Source organism: Phyllopteryx taeniolatus, chromosome 1 (assembly GCF_024500385.1).
Source record: "Phyllopteryx taeniolatus isolate TA_2022b chromosome 1, UOR_Ptae_1.2, whole genome shotgun sequence".
NCBI classification, from domain to species: domain Eukaryota; kingdom Metazoa; phylum Chordata; class Actinopteri; order Syngnathiformes; family Syngnathidae; genus Phyllopteryx; species Phyllopteryx taeniolatus.
In genome coordinates this window covers 25,563,649-25,581,299 of record NC_084502.1, presented here as the reverse complement: position 1 = coordinate 25,581,299, position 17,651 = coordinate 25,563,649, and the positions used below count along the sequence as shown (strand labels likewise).

General features: G+C 42.5%; 1 protein-coding gene across 4 annotated transcripts in view; it reads right to left on the bottom strand.

Annotated features, from left to right (window-relative positions):
• Nucleotides 1-17,651, bottom strand: part of prdm16 (PR domain containing 16) — a 240,472-nt gene that overhangs the window by 152,944 nt on the left and 69,877 nt on the right. For all 4 annotated transcript variants that reach the window (XM_061783389.1, XM_061783368.1, XM_061783379.1 and 1 more), the window contains exon 2: nucleotides 10,285-10,724. In XM_061783389.1, the coding sequence (XP_061639373.1) occupies nucleotides 10,285-10,724 (440 nt within the window). The remainder of the gene's footprint in view (nucleotides 1-10,284; nucleotides 10,725-17,651) is intronic.

The following is a 17,651-nucleotide window of genomic DNA, read 5'->3' as shown; positions in this document are numbered from 1 at the left end:
ATATTAATATATGATTTTAAACCCATTTTATCAAATTTGTAGACAAGATTCAAGCTGATGGGTGTGGTCTTCGCCGTCCCTCTTCGACATGCCCCTGGGGTACTCAACCCTGACTCTCTCGTGTTTTTGCTCTCTCTCTTTTTCTCTCCTTTGGCTTCTTGGCTTGGTGGCATCTAGCCGGCAACGGGCTGGCCTCGGCCACCCCTACCCCCACTGTACTTTCTTTGTTCGGGCACACGGCTCGGTAACCATGGGCCTTGGGGATGGAGACCCGGCTCCTTAGCCTTTGTGGACCGCTGCTGCTAAGCCTCTGGAACAGTGGCTGCTGAGCTACCCAGATACGCTCCCAGCCAAACGTGAGTTTTCCGAAAGTGCTAGCGGACCCCGGGCCCAAGGCGGGGAGAGAGGTGGTCATACTTTCCCAACAAGGCGTGACGTACAACAATTTTTCTTCTTCCGCCTCTTTTGTTTGTTTCATTTTTGTGTATCTTTTTTTTCTGCAACCAACCCTGTGTCCGTGCTTCTGAGACGCGCCCAGAGAGAGACCACTCCCAGAGTCCAGTTCATTTACGCTCGTGAGTAGACACGGCAGTGATTGCCAGACTGTACAATATTAGTGCCTCATAATTTCGGGGAAATTACTAGCTTCAGATAAAATCTCAACTTTGTTCTCGCTCTCTTTCAGTTACTCTCATGTCCGGAATGGACCCGTTAAACGCTCACGTTTTCCACTTTAGTCCAACACACAATGTTCTATTTCCTTTTTCGTACGCCTATTTTCTTTTTTTTTTACCATTATTAGTGTTATTTTCTTTCTTTAGTTTGACCCCTTTGTGTGTTTCCCGCTAGATCCCTGGTAGATGTAATTAAATATTCTCTAAAATTCCACTCTTGGTTGTATTTTGTGTGTGTTCTGAGTTTAAGTAAGGCTCTCTCATCTAGAATTCAAAACTTAAAGTGTAGCAACCTTCAGATTACGAGACTGATAAAAAGGTTTCTCATCACGTTCCCTAAATTTTATCCACATAAAAAGTGACGTGGTGCCCCTTACGAGACAGATTAGTTTGAGTTTAACGATTAAACTTAAAATTACGCTAAACCGGAAGTAACGCAGGCGTCGCTTCCGGCTTATTCTTTTCTCCTAAATTAATTCCATTTTTATTCAACCAATATACGCTACACAAGCTCGTGGTTGCAATGCTAACATACAGTAATATGTCAGTCTGACTACAGAAAGCATGAAGGAAGATTGATAACAGTTTTACATTGTGCCCTCTGGTAGGGAACCATTTTACTATGGTGTTACCATAGTAAACATGTTGAGGCTAGTAACTTTTATTTACTATTTACTAAGGAGATTAGATCAAATGCTAATATGCTAACAGTTGTTATGCTAACATATAGCAAGATGATGCGCAAAGGTTGAATCAAGACGAGTGATTGTGTATTGTTGGATTATAAAATCTCGCTTTGGACACCACATTGGGTAAGGCCAGCTTTGACTGTATATATGGCATTTACCAGCCTCTCATTATTGATAAGCCTAAATCTGTGTCCTTTTTCACCTGTTACAAATGGAAGCATATACTGTATGGACGAAAGCATCGAGAAACACAGAATCACTAAATCAATCAGAGGTTAGACCTATTAGTTTCCCTTTAACTTAATTCTGCATCTGATTAAAAAATAAAAATGTTGGACCATTGTATACTTCCAACTTTGTGGGGAGAGTTTGTTAGATGCAATTTTCTGTTCCAGCATTACTCTGCCCAAGTGCACAAAGAAAGGTCCTTTAAAACATTGCTTGGATGAGTTTGGCATGGAAGAACACCTTTGGGGGGAATAACAGCTGAGATTGTGAGTTTATTTTGAGATGATCACGTGTTCTTCTGAATTAATGGGGAAAAAAAACGTCCCACAGACACCTGCCAAAATCTTCTAAAATTGACTAAGAGGGCACTTTTGTTGCTGGGCAACAACTCCACATTTTCTTCCATTCAGCGTACCAACACTTTTAGCAGTTTAAGTCATATAAACAGCAGGATTTTGTAGCAAGCAAACAATCAAGACAAGTTTCAAGCTGCATCTTGAATGCCCTGCAGGGACACCTTGAATTATAAGAACTCGGTCATCCGCCCTCCACAGGCAAAACACAAAAGGCAAGCAAACAGTAAGAGAGGCGAGAGGTGGGTCAAGACATAAGAGTTAGGGTGCGCCAGGACTACTTCTCCCTAAAGAGACATGAACATTAGCTTAGCTCAGTCTCAAACAGACAAAAACAAAGAGGTGAGCAAGAGGTGAGAAAAGTCAGCTGTCAAGGAAAAAATAAAATAGATTTACTGGGTAAGGTGGATGCACAATGCCATTATTGGATCGACACGTCACGTAGGAATTTGGCTTTATATAAGAATACCCACCAGACATCTTGGCCTATCACTATGTCAACAATAGGGTAAACAGAAGAGCTAGCATATTTCCCCCTCTTTCCACACATCACTGGATGAATGGCACTGATATGGAAAATCACCCCACAAAAGGTAAACAGAAAAAGAATGTTAGAAGGGCAGAAAGCCGTTTGCTTTTCCAACAAAGTCATCCCACTGGCAAAAGACAAATATAGCCGTAATGGTGACATGGATACTGCTGTAGTCTTAGGAATCTTTTTAAAGGCATCTGCTTATACTGTACTGAAAATACATGAAGATGCGTTTAATCCCATTAGATTTGATTATATTAATAATTTACAATTACTGTAATTATTAGGTGTGCCATCTGAAATGATCCATTTTCACTTAATTGGACCGAAAATTTTATACATTCACTACAAATGTCATGTCTTTGTTCATTTATCTATACCAGCGACATATAGTGACAGGCAAAACAATTAAATGTCTGTCCACTAGATGGCAGAAGGTATAATGAACCTGTGCATCCACCTCTTGCCATTCATGCAACAGGCACAGAGGTCACACGGAGTGATTAAATTGAAATTAGATAATGATGAATTCAGTATATACACAGTAAAGGTACTGTATATATACTGAATTCATCATTATCTAATTTCTGGTGATGTTTTGTGTACACTTGATGTGGCTAATGAATAATTCACTGTCAGATGAATGCCAGTGGAGAATTTTCAGTTGAAGTGGTATGGAATTTAGGTGAAAATAAACTGTGGGAAGTGCCAATTTGAAGCAAACCGATGCGTAAGGGCACTGACCTTAAAAAGAACCGCAAAAATGGAATGAGATTTGGCAATCGAGAGCTGCATGGACACAGGCAGTGGTCACTGTGACATAAAAGCTAAAGAGCAATTTAAGCACTGCTGAGAGGCCTTAGCAGATGTGGAAGTAAGTCACATATGTGCAAGTCAAAAGCAAGTCTCAAGTCATAACCTTCAAGTCTCATGCAAGTCCCAAGTAACTGTGGGGGGGAGAAAAAAAAAAATCATGCAAGTCAGGTCGAGTCGCCACTAAATTTCAAGCAATTACCATAAACCATCCTAACCAGAGTTACATAACTTAGCTGTTCTAAAATGATCATAATCACATCGTTTTTATTTTTAATCGTCCTAAACCAATCTATGAAACAATGTTTGACCAGCCAGCTAAACTGTTAAATTAGTTTACGTGTCTTTGTGAGTTTTGTAGTGACGGATTAAGTTTGACGTCATTGTTGTTGTGTCTTAGTTACAAACCTTGCAGGTTCCATCCATCCATCCATTTTCTGAGCCGCTTCTCCTCACTAGGGTCGCGACCTTGCAGGTTGCCATCCTCTATTTGCAAACTTCATCGACAACATCATCCTTGAACCCAAATTGTATTATCTTTGGAGCTCCTTCCATCGTAGTTCATGCAGGTGGCTACTTCACACTGGCAAATGTGCAACACTGCAGACTATGTTGCCGGGTTGGCACAAATGACCCCCCCCCCCCAGAATGTCTTTCTTTCTTTCTTTCTTTCTTTCACAAACTGCCTTCATTAAAAGATTTCCAACTTGAAACGTGATGACTTGCAAAGTCATGTAGTTCAAGTCAAAGTCAAATCAAGTCTCTTGGCCACCATTGCCCCATGGATCATTGCCCTGTGATCATCTCGCCCCACCCCCACCAGTCTCCCCAATTTTAATGCACGACACCCCACCACACACGATCACGGTACACGGATAATGGTTGCCAGTCGGACCTGGTAACCATAGAAATAAGGTGGGTGGTGGGTCTTCACATTTCTCTTGGCTTCACTCCTGGGGCCTGCGCCGCCCCCCCTCCCCCTTTGTTTGTCCAGCCGCGGGCAGATGGGGGTCCCCTCACGCCCCGCCCCCCTTGGTTCTCCTTTGGGTTCCCGTCTTCCTCTCCCCTCTCCTGGTGCGCTCGCCCGTCATTGCTCACGGCAGGCGCTTAACATGGGCTCGCATTTGGTGGACTGTGGTGACCTATTTTCAGGTGGCAGCTGGCTCCTGCATTGGGCCCTGTTGGTGGTTGGGGCCCCCCATGACTTCCGGGGGTGGTGGCAGCGGGTGGGGAGTGGGGGGGATTGGGCGTAGGGGTGGTAGTCCAGTACCTGTGCCCCTCCCTTGGGGACTGCTCGTGGCGTTTCGGTTGGGCTGGGGGACCGCCCTGGCTCCTGGGGACTGGGTGGCGTCTCCATGGCTGGGTCACCCGCGGGATGGGCTCGCTGGCTTGGCCCCCACTTGCAAATGGAGGGGGCTGGGCCCACACTTCCTCAATGTGCCGGCTCAGCAACTCTGTACACCAGTTGACTGACATGCATGTGTCACTAATAAGTTCCATAGACACACCATAGGTTTTAATTGCTTGTGCTGGGACCACTAACAATAAGGTTATATTAAGATATAAACACTATCAAAGCATCCCACTACACCACTCTTCAGTAGCACTGCCTTGCTCATTTCCCACATCCTGTCCTGCTCTGCCCTTCTCTATCCTCTCTCATCTTATCCTATTGGTTAGTTGTTGCAATTCCTCAATTGGTGCCCCCCCCCCGGTGGTGGTGGTGGGGGGGACGTGGTCAAATATCTAGACTCTGTAACTATTGTTCTGCTGTGGTTCGCCCCCCTATTCCCCTTGTCCGTTCTGTCCCGCTGTCTGTCCCCTAAAACACTTTTCTGTTCGGCTGCATTTTCAATAAACATCAGAATAATTAAAAAAATTAAAATAAAAAAAAAGCAGTGGGAGTATTTCAAACATCCCTGTTGCACAGCAAAACTGTTTCAGCACAAAAGGCATATAGCTCCACCATTTTGCATGGCCATGCAGCTGAAGAAGACAGGTTTAAAAAAAAAAAAAGTCTCTTGGACACCAAGTCTAAAGTCAAGTCAAGTCAAATATTTGGCAAGCAAGTCACGAGTCATAAAACATAAAACAATGACTTGACTTGTGTCTCCCATCTCTGAGCCCTAGTCTGATAAAAATCCCATATACAAGCGTGAGTGTAATTAATTTCATCTTTCTTCTCAGGGTTATAAAACAGTAAATTTTTTTGTACCCAAGTGTCGTGCCCTGCCATTGCCAAACACATCCTCGTGTTGTCTTTTCCCTTCCATCTGAACAGACGGTGTTAGATCGGTGAGTCAATTCAGTAGAGAGCACAATAGCTGCAGCCATTGTATCATGACATATCTATCAATAGGGCAAGTCAGGCCAATTTAGACGCCAGATAATAGCAGCAGTCGCTCTGACAGCAGATCCCTGCACTGGAACTCTCTGAGGGCTTCGGCTACCTCTGCTTGCTCAAGCCTTTCTATCCTGAGGGGATGGCGGTCCCTACACACACGTGCACACTCACATACTGTAGACTTGGGGCCCGGTGTTCTATCATGTTGCGCTAAAGGGAAAGCATAATGGTTTTTAAATGGATGACTCCGTGCTGGCCCAAAGAGGCAGTGTGAGACAGAAGAGAATGGCCATGGCCTGCAGCAAAGCAGCTCTTAGATTGAGCTGTCCGTCTCGCTAAAACGAGTCTGAATTAACACCTCTTCTGGTCCCCCAATCCCCCAAGACAGACAATAGCGTCCTTCCTCTCTGCCTTCCTCTTCTTTCATACCATTCACTCTTCTTCAACATGCTGAACTCACACTCACACATCCAGAAGATTACACCGTATATGCAACACATTTCACATTTTCAAACTTCATATTTCCTATCAGTTAAGTTTCTTTGAGATTTATTTTAGGTCATCTTAATGGATGTACTTTTATTAACAAAATGAGAGGAAAAACAATAGTACATATTTAGATGACGACGATGATTACTATGTATTTTATTGTATTGTATGCAACCTGTTGATGGTTGCCAGGACAGCAGATAAAAGCTGACTTGGGGCGAGAGCTGGGGTACACCATGGGCTGGTCACCAGTCATATACAGTGGTGCCTTGAGATACAAGTGACCCGACTTACAAATTTTTCGAGATACAAGCTATCGTTTGGCCAATTTTATTTTTTTACTTTGACTTGCGAGCGCAAACTTGAAGTACAAGTGCTTTATTTTGGCAGTGTCAGATAGAATTAATAAACATTCCTCAAAGAAAGAGGCTTCATGCTGTTATTGCCACTCTCAGTTTAAATTTATTGTCTAACTAAACATCAACCAAAGAGAACTACACTTTTTGTAGGTTGTTTTGTAAACAACCACATACTGTATGTTTACGTTTACTCTGGTAGATTAAGGCTAATTCTAACATAGGCAATGGTTAGCATGGTGACTGTGTTATAACATTTCAAGCAACGGATCTTCAAAACAAACAGCAACACATGTCAGGCCACCAAACCCCCCCCCCCCCCCCCCCCCCCTGCGCCTCAGCTGCGCCTTGAAATTCTGTCCATAAAAGTTATGAACAGAATCGGTGACAAAGGGCAGCCTTGGCGGAGTCCAACCCTCACTGGAAACGAGTCCGACTTACTGCCGGATATGCGGACCAAACTCTGACTCCGGTCGTACAGGAACCGAACAGCCTGTATCAGGGGGTTCGGTACCCCATACTCACGAAGCACCCCCCACAGGCCCCCCCGAGGGACACGGTCGAACGCCTTCTCCAAGTCCACAAAACACACCACACAGAGCTGGTCCACTGTTCCACGGCGAGGACGAAAACCACGCTGATCCTCCTGAATCTGAGATTCGACTTCCTGACAGACCCTCCTCTCCAGCACCCCTGAATAGACCTTACCAGGGAGGCTGAGGAGTGTGATCCCCCTGTAGTTGGAACACACCCTCCGGTCCCCAATCACGCCCTTCCAGGTCTCACTGTCATTGCCCACGTGAGCATTGAAGTCCCCCAGCAGAACGATGAGCAGCACAATGTGCATTGAATTGAATAGTGTGATAAAAACTGTGCAACACCTTTTAAATATATTTTATTATTACTGGAAGTATTATATTATAGCACGTGTGAGATAAAAAGTGTTTTAGGTTACGAGCGTGGTCCAAGAACAAATGAAATGTGCATCTCAAGGCACCGCTGAGAAGACATAAAGAGAACCATTCACACTCACATCATTACTGATTGGCAACTGAACCATTGCTGCTTGGAGGGAAGTCAGGTAAGTGAACCACTACACTATTGGTGACATGTTGTATTGTTAACTTACTTTTTACTCTACTGATATCATTCTAAAATTACAAAAACATGCATGTTAGGTTAATAGAGCTCTCTAAATTGGCCATAGATATGAATGTGAGTGTGAATGGCTTGTGAAGCAAATTAACATTGCCCAGTGTGAGCCATGCCATTATTTTTATATTAAATATACATATTTAAAATTTTAAGTTACAATTATTTTGCCTGTAAATGATCACTCTGATGATGGTCACACATTACGTTTAATTTCAATTGGGCCTTTTCTCTCTTATGTCTAATAGAACAAGCCTCGACTGTCTTCTACCATCGTTTCTCACATACTTTTCCGCACTTCTCGCTCTGGTCTGCCGATCTATTTGTCTAAGAGCAGAGGCATTAGATGAGTAGATGGTGAAAAGGGGCGCGCAGCTCTCCTCAGGGAGTCTGTCGGTGATTATCAACAGGCCAACTGTTTTGACTGCCTGTGATAAGGGTCTGGGTGAGGATAGCCCCTGAAGGGTTCCAGCGCCAAAGTAGACAGGATATGTGAAGCAATAATACGTCCTGAGACACAGTCATTCCTCCAACGAGCGTCGAGGAGGAGGAGCCGAGATGGATCAATCGGTCATCTGTGGTTGGGGAGCAAACACCACGTGTTTTAGCTTCAACGGAAACAGAAGGGACCTTGGCGGGAACAATCTCTATCCATCTTTTTTTTTAACCACTTATCCTCACTAATGTTGATTACTTTGTAACATAACAATACATTAATGACACCACATGTGTCAAACTGAAAGTCGGAACTACATAATGTGGGTTCTTTACATAACGTGGATATGCTATTTTTTTCCCAGCTGAATGTACTATATGTGGATGTCTGTTAGAAATTAAGCTTTTGGCTAAACGTTAGCCAATGAATATGTAGTTGTTGGATGTTGAGGGAGAAAAGAAAGAAAATACTTAGTGCTTGTCAATTTTGGAGATGTGCCCTTTGCACCTTGAATGGGGACGCATAATATGAATGTTAAAAAAGGAAAATGTGCACTGCCGCACAGCATGTATGCACCGGTGTGCTTTAATCACCAACACATTCTACAATTGCTTCTAATGGAATGAAGGACGTGTTAGGAAGCGACACCGAGGTCACGCAAGACCTCAGCCTACCTCACCAGAGCTCATTTCAGTGAGCATCAAAGGATTAACTTTTTGTTTTTGTGGGTGGGGTTGTGCAGTTTTTATTCCAAATAATGTCACTTTTCACACTCACAGTTTCAAAATATATATATTTTTGTAATTATTATTATTATTTTTGATATGTTACCTAACAGTGGTTCCCAAGCAGCCATTTGGTACTGGGCCACATTGATAGACTGGAAAAAAAACAAAATAAAAAAGTTTTATTTATTATCAAAGCAGGAGACAAGGAAGCCCACACCCCTGCCCGCTTATGATTAGCTTCAGATTGGGAATCTCCGTCGCCAACGTCACCCATCGTCCCTGTCTGCACTCCCACCAGGGGAGTGAGGGGTTGCGTGGTGGAATAAAGTCTGGGGACCACTGACCTAAAACATTGCCTTTGCAATTAATTAAGGTTATATGATAACAGTTTGGCCCTGGAGCTGATTATTCCTCTTTCTATTATTTCCCAGGGACAAAGCTATAGGTTTAAGATTGTGTTCCACCTCAGAGGTTTCACCAGACTTTTTAATTTTTCATTTCCATGTAAGTTAATGAAGGTGTGTGGCATGGGCCAGGAAGAAACACATTCATATTTGAGACAGTGTCAAATAAAAGTAGGCTAAGCTGTATATTTTTCCTTTCATACTGTATCAGCGCAAACAATGCACAAATCCTAATGATACAATTCAGGCTTATGCAGAAAGGATCTAAGAAATTGTTTATTTACTGTGCAAAATAAATTGATGGGCCTATAGGTGGTCTGTGCTCAACTAAGCAGCCCCAAGATTTAACTACACTGTAACAATCACGTCACGGCAGTGAATAAGCAGTCTGACATGGAATCAGTGAAATGAGAAGCGGGCCAGAATATTTCATGTCTGATTGGCCATACGAGAGAGAAAGGAACAGACAGAGACCAGTTGACTTTCTTTTCTTAATGAGCTTACTGTAGCAACTTCAATAGCGCCTAATGTCATGTCAAAATGAAAATTAATAGTGCAATATCCTGCCATGGCATTCGGTCATGCTTCTTCCATTTCCATATCAGGTGGCGTGACCAAATGAGCCTGCCCGCTAAGGCCGACGCCCAGAAAAGCTGATACTAATCAGCAAGATTTTTCCATCTGACATTGCTGTGCCACTAGATATGTAGACGAGTGTTTAGCGTGTGTGCGTGCGTGTGTGTGTGGGTGCGTGTGTATGCTTGTGCAGTCAAAGATGAGGTCCAATCATGAGATGGGGATGCAAATGGAGCTGGCTCCTGCTATGATGATGAGCTAGATGCCTGTGAATGAACTGTGATTGCTGGAAATGTGAACGTGAATGCAGAGTGACTCATTCATCAATCAGCCTCCTCACAGCATTACTTGCCCCTCCTTTGTGTCACTACTCTTTCCGTTAATATTATATGCACTTACTGTATTCCTGTTTGTGCCATCACACTGAGGAGGTCAAAGGCGATAGACAGTTACTATGAAGATGAAGAAGAGCATAGAAACAAAGCACAAAGAAACCGGGCTGGTTCCTACCTCCCATCCGAAGGAGCTGCTTTTGCCCGTGCTGTGCAGACCGAACCTCTCGCCAGCTCCGATGCGAGTCTTGGCCCAAACGCCCAAGCCGGCACCTGGCACCGAAGACTCGCGCAGCTCCAGATCGCCGGGAATCGGAATGTCGTCGGGAATGTAGACGGGCGCCTCGTAGGGCGAGCCTTCCTTGGGCGTGGTGAAGTCCTGGTCATTGCTGCTGCTGTTGTTATTGTGGAGGTGATGGTGGGTGTTATACATGTGTGGGTGCAGCAGCAGGTGGTGGTTGTTGTTTGGATGGGATGGAGTCGGCGAGGGCAGGGGAGACATGTTGATGACGCCGTCGTCTCCGTCGTCTTCAGGACTGTCAGCGCAAATGCCGTCTGCCGCCAAGCCTGGGAGGTCGGCCTCTGTGTCGTACATGCTGTCCGCTGGCTCACTGTCATCTGACACACAAAAGACACGTGACTGTTAAAACGATGTAGAGCTTCTTCAGAAAGTCAAATCTCCTAACATTTGGACCACCCTTTCCTCGACCTTTGTGGAAAATGTAAAGGTTGAAGGTGAAGGTTTCTACAAAAAGTGTCTGGTCAAGGTAAACTTTGCTACGTGGCATTAAAAAAATAATTATATTCAACTAAACTAAATTCTTTGACAGTTTTTAATGCATGAGTAACATTGAATTATGTGACAGTCCTTGAGCTTTATCTGGCACCTTGATATAAACTAAGAAAACTATGATGAAAAAAGTATTATTATAATTATTAGTAGTAGTAGTACTAGTATTTTTTGTTTTTGTTTTGTTTTTTGTTTTTTAAAAAGGTCCTCTGTGAACGTGTACTGGCAAACATCTGGCTAACTAGGCCCAAAATGACATCAGCAGTGTTTTTAATCAACTCCCCTCCCTGCATGTAGTGGAGCATTCCAAGCTTTTGCAAGCTCTTCCCAGGTTGTCGTTAGCACCAACAAGTTATTATTATACTTCTATTTATTTAGTTTAATAGCATGTGATGTTTGAAATGCATCAATCATACGTGCAGTACGTAGGTTATGTTTCATTGCTGTCATTGTAATGAGGTTGTACGGGAAGTGCTTGGAGATGGATTGAATGAGCTAATCAAACACTTGAGGAATTATGGAAGCTCATTCACAGCAGAGATCATCCCTTTTTGTTCTTTGCTAAATATTTGGCCTCCTGCCCGGTGACTGATGTGGCCTGTGAACGCTGTTAAATTAACTGAGATGTAAGTTTTTAATATGAAACGTAAAACTAGGAAAGCACGGGACTGCGGCTGTCCAACGCTTGGCAAAGCTGAAGCCGATCCATGCAGCTCCAGGAGACATATCTCATAAAGTTACAGCAGTAAAATTTTGCCTTTTATGACCAATTTTGCGTCATCCTGCGAGTCTGACGGGAAAATACTTTTTTTTTTTTTAATGATCACCATTTCATAGGGGTTCGGCTCAGGCGCACAGCTCCCACTGTACAATCAAAAGTGTTTTCAGGTTGTTAAACACTTTTTCCCTTCGCTATCCCTTCACTTTTCTACTCTCACTAGCTCTTGATCCACTGAGAGCAATTTTGACAAGCAGAGAGACAGCCTAGGAAAATCTATTAAATTTGGCTTTAAGAGCCTCTGTGCACATAAAAATGCACCGATGATTTGACTGAAGTACACCCTGCACTGCATTAAATTGCACAAAAATAAAAAATAACAACATTGTATTTTGCACATAATACAAATTCATATTTTAGGCTTTCAAATGTATTTCAATATAATGAAATATTTTGTTGTCACACCTGAAGCATGAAAGTAAAACCGAAATTGGCCAAGTGAGGATTACATGTCACTAGGGGAAGGCTTTATACAGCGGGACAAACTGATCATATATTAACAATTCCCAAAGCCATAGAGATTAAAAGTTTAATGGCAGTCTGATATAAACTTTGATATGGTGTATTTGTCTAATTTTCAAGTTAGTTGGACTAAACATGACCCTGGATTGTTTTTCATTTTTGGGGGGTGCACCAAATTGGGGTGTGTGTCTCAAACATTTGCGAAAGAGAGTTCTAGACAAGATTTCCCAAACATTTTCAGCCACAAACCACCTTCAGCAGTATCCCAAAAAAGTTAGCGCATACCTTCCTCCTCCAAAAAGGACACAACATTTATAGCCAGTGTTTAATAATACAAAAATATGATCTAGTGGAGGTTTAAAAAAAAAAAAGTGGAAATGTTCATATTTAACCCTAAAATTTGCAAAGATAATACTTTGGGGGGGGGATATGAAATGGTCAATTATTATACCAGACGACTATTACACTTTTAATATAACACTTGAGAGTCCCTGTTCTAGACTGTAAAAAACAGCAGTTAAAAGAGAGAGAAGGAAGAGGAGGCGGTGAAGAAAAGTGACGACTGGGCTGATTTTAAACTTCTCTATGTTAGCTCTGGGTCTCAGACAGCCAAAGGAGAGATGTTAGCTTCGCCTCCCAAAGGACCTCTAAAAAACAGCACGGCCAGATAGTGCCTTCCTCTCCCTGGCTCCCGATGTTGTTCTTTCTGTCTCTGCTCCTCTCGCCATCTCCTTCTCTTTTACGGGCAGCTATTTATCCTGATTACATCAGGGGTCAATCATTAATTCGCACCTTGGGGGTCTGAGTGCTGGCTGTGGCTACAATGGCCTGCTTGTGTTCAGCGGCTGTTATTCCAGCGGAAAGCTCTGCCTGAGAGCCAGGCGCAAGCCACATGAAGGCATCCCATTTGAATTGATAAATTAAAAATGCACACCATAAACAAAGCCCTTAGCTTGCTGAAACAAAGATTTTAGGGGCAGGTATGGGCATGGATGCAAGCGACCACACAAACATCTGTTTGCATCTGAAGGTGCTGTTACTTCTCTCAAACACGTGAGATCAAATGGTGTTGTAAGTAAAGATGATATCATGTAACTGCTGTACAACGGCATTCAGAAAATGGAATAAATATACGTCACAATGAATAAATAGTTACATGCAAAGGAAAGAGGCAAAATGTCTGCAATCCTGATAACGTAATCAGTGTTGCCATGGCAAAATAACTTGACACGGAGCTGAAAATCTGCGGTTTAATCATAGGGTCTTACAACGGGTAAAGTGTTTTGTGGCTGTGTTTAATCAGAGCACTCTAGACTTAAACGCAGAGAGATACAGATCTGCCGTCATTTTCTGCTGTCTGCCTGGACGTACACAAACACGTGCTTTGTAGCCTGCAGAATAAGTTGTCCTGTTAACCCAGGATGAGGAACAAAATTCACTGCTCGGATTAAAATCTGATAAGAAATCTCTAAATGAGACCCAAAGCACTCGTTCAGAGGGGAAAAAAATACCAATGAATCTCACGAAAATTGTAATCAAATAAACATTTCTAATTGCAGGCAGGCAGGCAGGCAGGCAGGCATACAAACATTAAAAAGTTCTCCAGATCACAAGCTTCAGTGGAAGTCAACAATAGTTTTAGCATTCAGAGTCAGGTACATGTTTTGATACAGCATGGTTGTGGCTCTGATAACAATAAAACAGAGCTGGTAATAAGACGTGTGCGCCAGTGACGGCCATCATAAAGTCCACACGTTCTATTTCCCTGTCCAATACACACACACGCAAGCACGCACGCACGCACGCACACACACACACACACACACACACACGGTATCTTTCTCTGCCCGTAAACTGATCTGGTTCAATTCAAATGCAAACGGCAGCCACTGGTGAAAGGACAGTATCAAGGCAAAAGTCCAAACTCTGCAGAAAACGTCACATGGCTCCAAATATGGAGCAGCTCGTGAAATGGGGAGAAATGGCAAGAAAGTGTGGATTATGACAGACATGAAAAATGAACTCAGCAATACCTGACCAAAAAACTTTGAAGAGCACACGTGCCCCCAAAAGAGTGAGGAGCACCCAAACTACCGGCCAAACCCACACTTTATGTTGATTTTCCACCGCACCATACCAATTGTTTTCCGGCTTAAAAACTGCTAAATTCACCTCACATTGCATTGAGACATGATAGCACGCAGCAACAGTGGAAGAGAGAAATATTCAAGAAGAGACTGAGGGCAGCAGCAAATTTGAGATTGTGGAGTATAATACTGAAGCGTTCAGACTTAAAGCAAGTTAAGATAGCATTAGCATGGGAGTTCTTGCATTTTGGTAATGTTCTTACATGATTTCCTTAGTAACGGCACAGCAATGGCAAATCTGCTCGACCAATGAGTGACAATCAGTATTGTTTGCATATGGTATCAGCTGGCATGCCTGGAACTGGTACTGGAAATAGTAAACAGAAATGTTTCCCAATCTTTATTGAGCCAAGGCACCTAATTTACGTTGGGAAAATACCATGGCAAATCAGCAAATAAAAATGTCAGGAAAAAGTGTAGGTTAATTATATATCTTCTGCCATCTAATAGAAGAGCATTTCATTGTCTGCCACGATATGTCACTGGCATAGACGGATGAACAAATATACATCATTTGTATAAAATAAATACTCATTTTCGGTCTATTTAAGTGAAATTGTATAGTTTTGGTTTGGAATTAATGCACTACAGAACTTGGCCATGAGGTGATATTGCTACCAGGTACTCTGCAAGCTGCAGAGACGGAGCTGTAAAAATGAAATCAACAAATTCAAATTATAAGCGTGCATGATTGAAAGCCGAAAACCCGTATGGCATATTTTTCCACCGAGGGGTGCCATTTATTCAAGATGACGTATAAATGGAAGCATGTTAGCAGGCAGTCCATAAAAAAAGAAATAACTAAAAAGGAGACGGCTGGTTCTGGGTAAGGTGTGTGTTTTGTGTGTGTTTACATGGAAGTAGTGAGAGTGCAACGGGGGCACAGTCAGCTACAAAAGCAGCAAGCCACTCTGAATGAAAACACCACACTGTTTCCCCTTGTAAAAGCACCAGGGAATATTTCCAAGCAACATGCACAGCTCAAACTGGTCTTCCTCACAGTGAATGAGTGCATGAAGAGAGCATATGGAGGACGCAAATGGAGGAGATGAGTGAGAAAACGCAGCCGCCAAAGGTCTGTATGGATTCCATTACAGAGGTGCATATGCCTGCTGCCTATAAATGTACAGCACTGTACTGTGCAAAAGTATTAGGCCACCAGTAGTTTTCTTTTTTCACAGCAAATACTTTGACATAATTGTGTTATTACGTGTATGAATTTTTTAAATAATGATTGTCATGCACAGTTTTAGGACTGGTTCACTGCCTGCTATACAACTGTGCATGTGACAAATAAAAGTGTAGTGAAGAGGAGCTCACACTAAATACATGACCCTTGAGCCATCCTAATTTATTTTCTGTTATTGCGTTTTATCTAATAAAGCGACTGAGAAATAATTATCAATGGTCATTGGAGTGTGGACCTTTGTAGAGTGGTATACACAAACAAGGACAAACCTTTTATGGGGTACAGAATAAATTAGAGAACAGTAAGCTAGTCACAATTTCTATTTCATTGCTACGACACTGATTCTCAATTTCCCACATAGTCAATTTTTGTATCTTATCGAAGCAAATACGGTTCCCTGCCCAAACAAAGTCTGCCTATAACTATTTCAACACAACACGTGTGTGTATATACTGTATTACATTTAGTAGAAGGGTTATATATATTTACACATGAAATACAGCAAAAATGGAAAGAAAGAAAGCCGAGTGGAACATTTGTGTGCTTTTACCGCCAGCTTGCATGTTTGTGTTTGTGTGCAGCACAGAAACAACACAGCTGATGTATTGGCGTGTTATTTGTGCTGAAAAGTCCTCAAGGCATTGCATCCGGCAGTGTGTGTGTGTGTGCGCGCGTCTTTACGCTAAAAGGCGTGATAGCCTCCAGGCGAATTGAAGACAGCACGCAGCCCCCTGCTGTGCATGGTGGCTCTGCGATCCCAAGAGGGCCCCCGGACATTGCCACAGACATTTATTAACGGGGAGATTAATAGCACTGGAGCAAAACATGTTCACGGGCATTATAAATATTAATAATAATCAATATTGAGTTACATTTGCCAAATTGAGTTGCAAACATCACTCTGGGGGAAGGGCCTGTAAAGTTAAAAGATGAGAAGGGCAAATTACACTCACTGGTCAATTCATTAGTTACACTTGCGCAACCAATTGAGATACAAAAATGGAATGACGACCATCATAGAAGTCTTCACTTAACATAATCTAGACAGCTAGTTACAATTGTAAAGGCAGAATGTAAATACAACTCTTGGTCCAGGTGCGCAGGTGTACCTAAAATTGCGGCCAGCGAGTGAACGTTGACAGCTGAAACAGTGAATCATATAAAAGTAAACGAGAGCGAAAAGAAAAAGTTCAGTCAGTCCAGCAAGTACTGAGCACCGGCACCGATGGACATGCAAAATCTTTCATAAATCAAACATATATAGTTCCAGTCCTCTCTAACAGAGTGCAAAGCAGCTCACTAAAGTGGAAAAATCTGATTTATGAACACATGGACTGTGGGACAGAGGAAGAGGATCGCGTGGCTAGTCAGAGAAGCCAATCAATAAAACAGCATCATTTTATTTTGACAACATCTTAACTTGTCACGTCAAAGGTGGGAGGCATATTTACAAGGATGGCTCTATAAAATAAGAAATGTCCTCCAATATTAAGATGAATAGTTGTAACACAACAGACCTTGTGTGCGTGTGTGCATTGTTCTAACCACTTCTGGTGCAGCTTTATTTAGCACTGGGGAGCCCGCAAAGTGAGCACAGAGATAGACAGCGCACACAACAAACTCATCCATTGCTATTAAATGGGGCTAAGTGTCGTGATTACTCTACCAAGGTATTTTGTTTCAGTTTGTCTTGAGCTAATAAAGTCTTATCATTTTTCTCTTCTATATGTGATCCGTTATCCGTGATAACGTGAAAATGGATCATTTGGTTTTCTTCTTGCGCATTTTAAAAGCAACAGGCAACAAACCTAACAGAACCCGTGTTTGGCTCTGTCTCACTGGGAGATGTACTCCCACCGTTTTTGAGTTAGGATGACTTGATTTTCCCATAATTGGACTTCTTTCATATAAGACGGCAACAATTGCACCGTTTATACAATAGGGACGGGACGATATACTGATATATTTGATCACAATCTCTCATGGTACAGTATCGATACGGAAACATCAGGTGTACTCTTGTTGGCCGACATCCAACATGTGCCGTGCTGATCACTTTGACTTTTTACTGTGATGTGAAACCCGATGCTCTTCTCTATGTACTATCTTTGTTAATAAAACAAGTGTGGACAACTTTAGAAAATGAATCATATGCTTTGAACAGATGATTGACAATAAA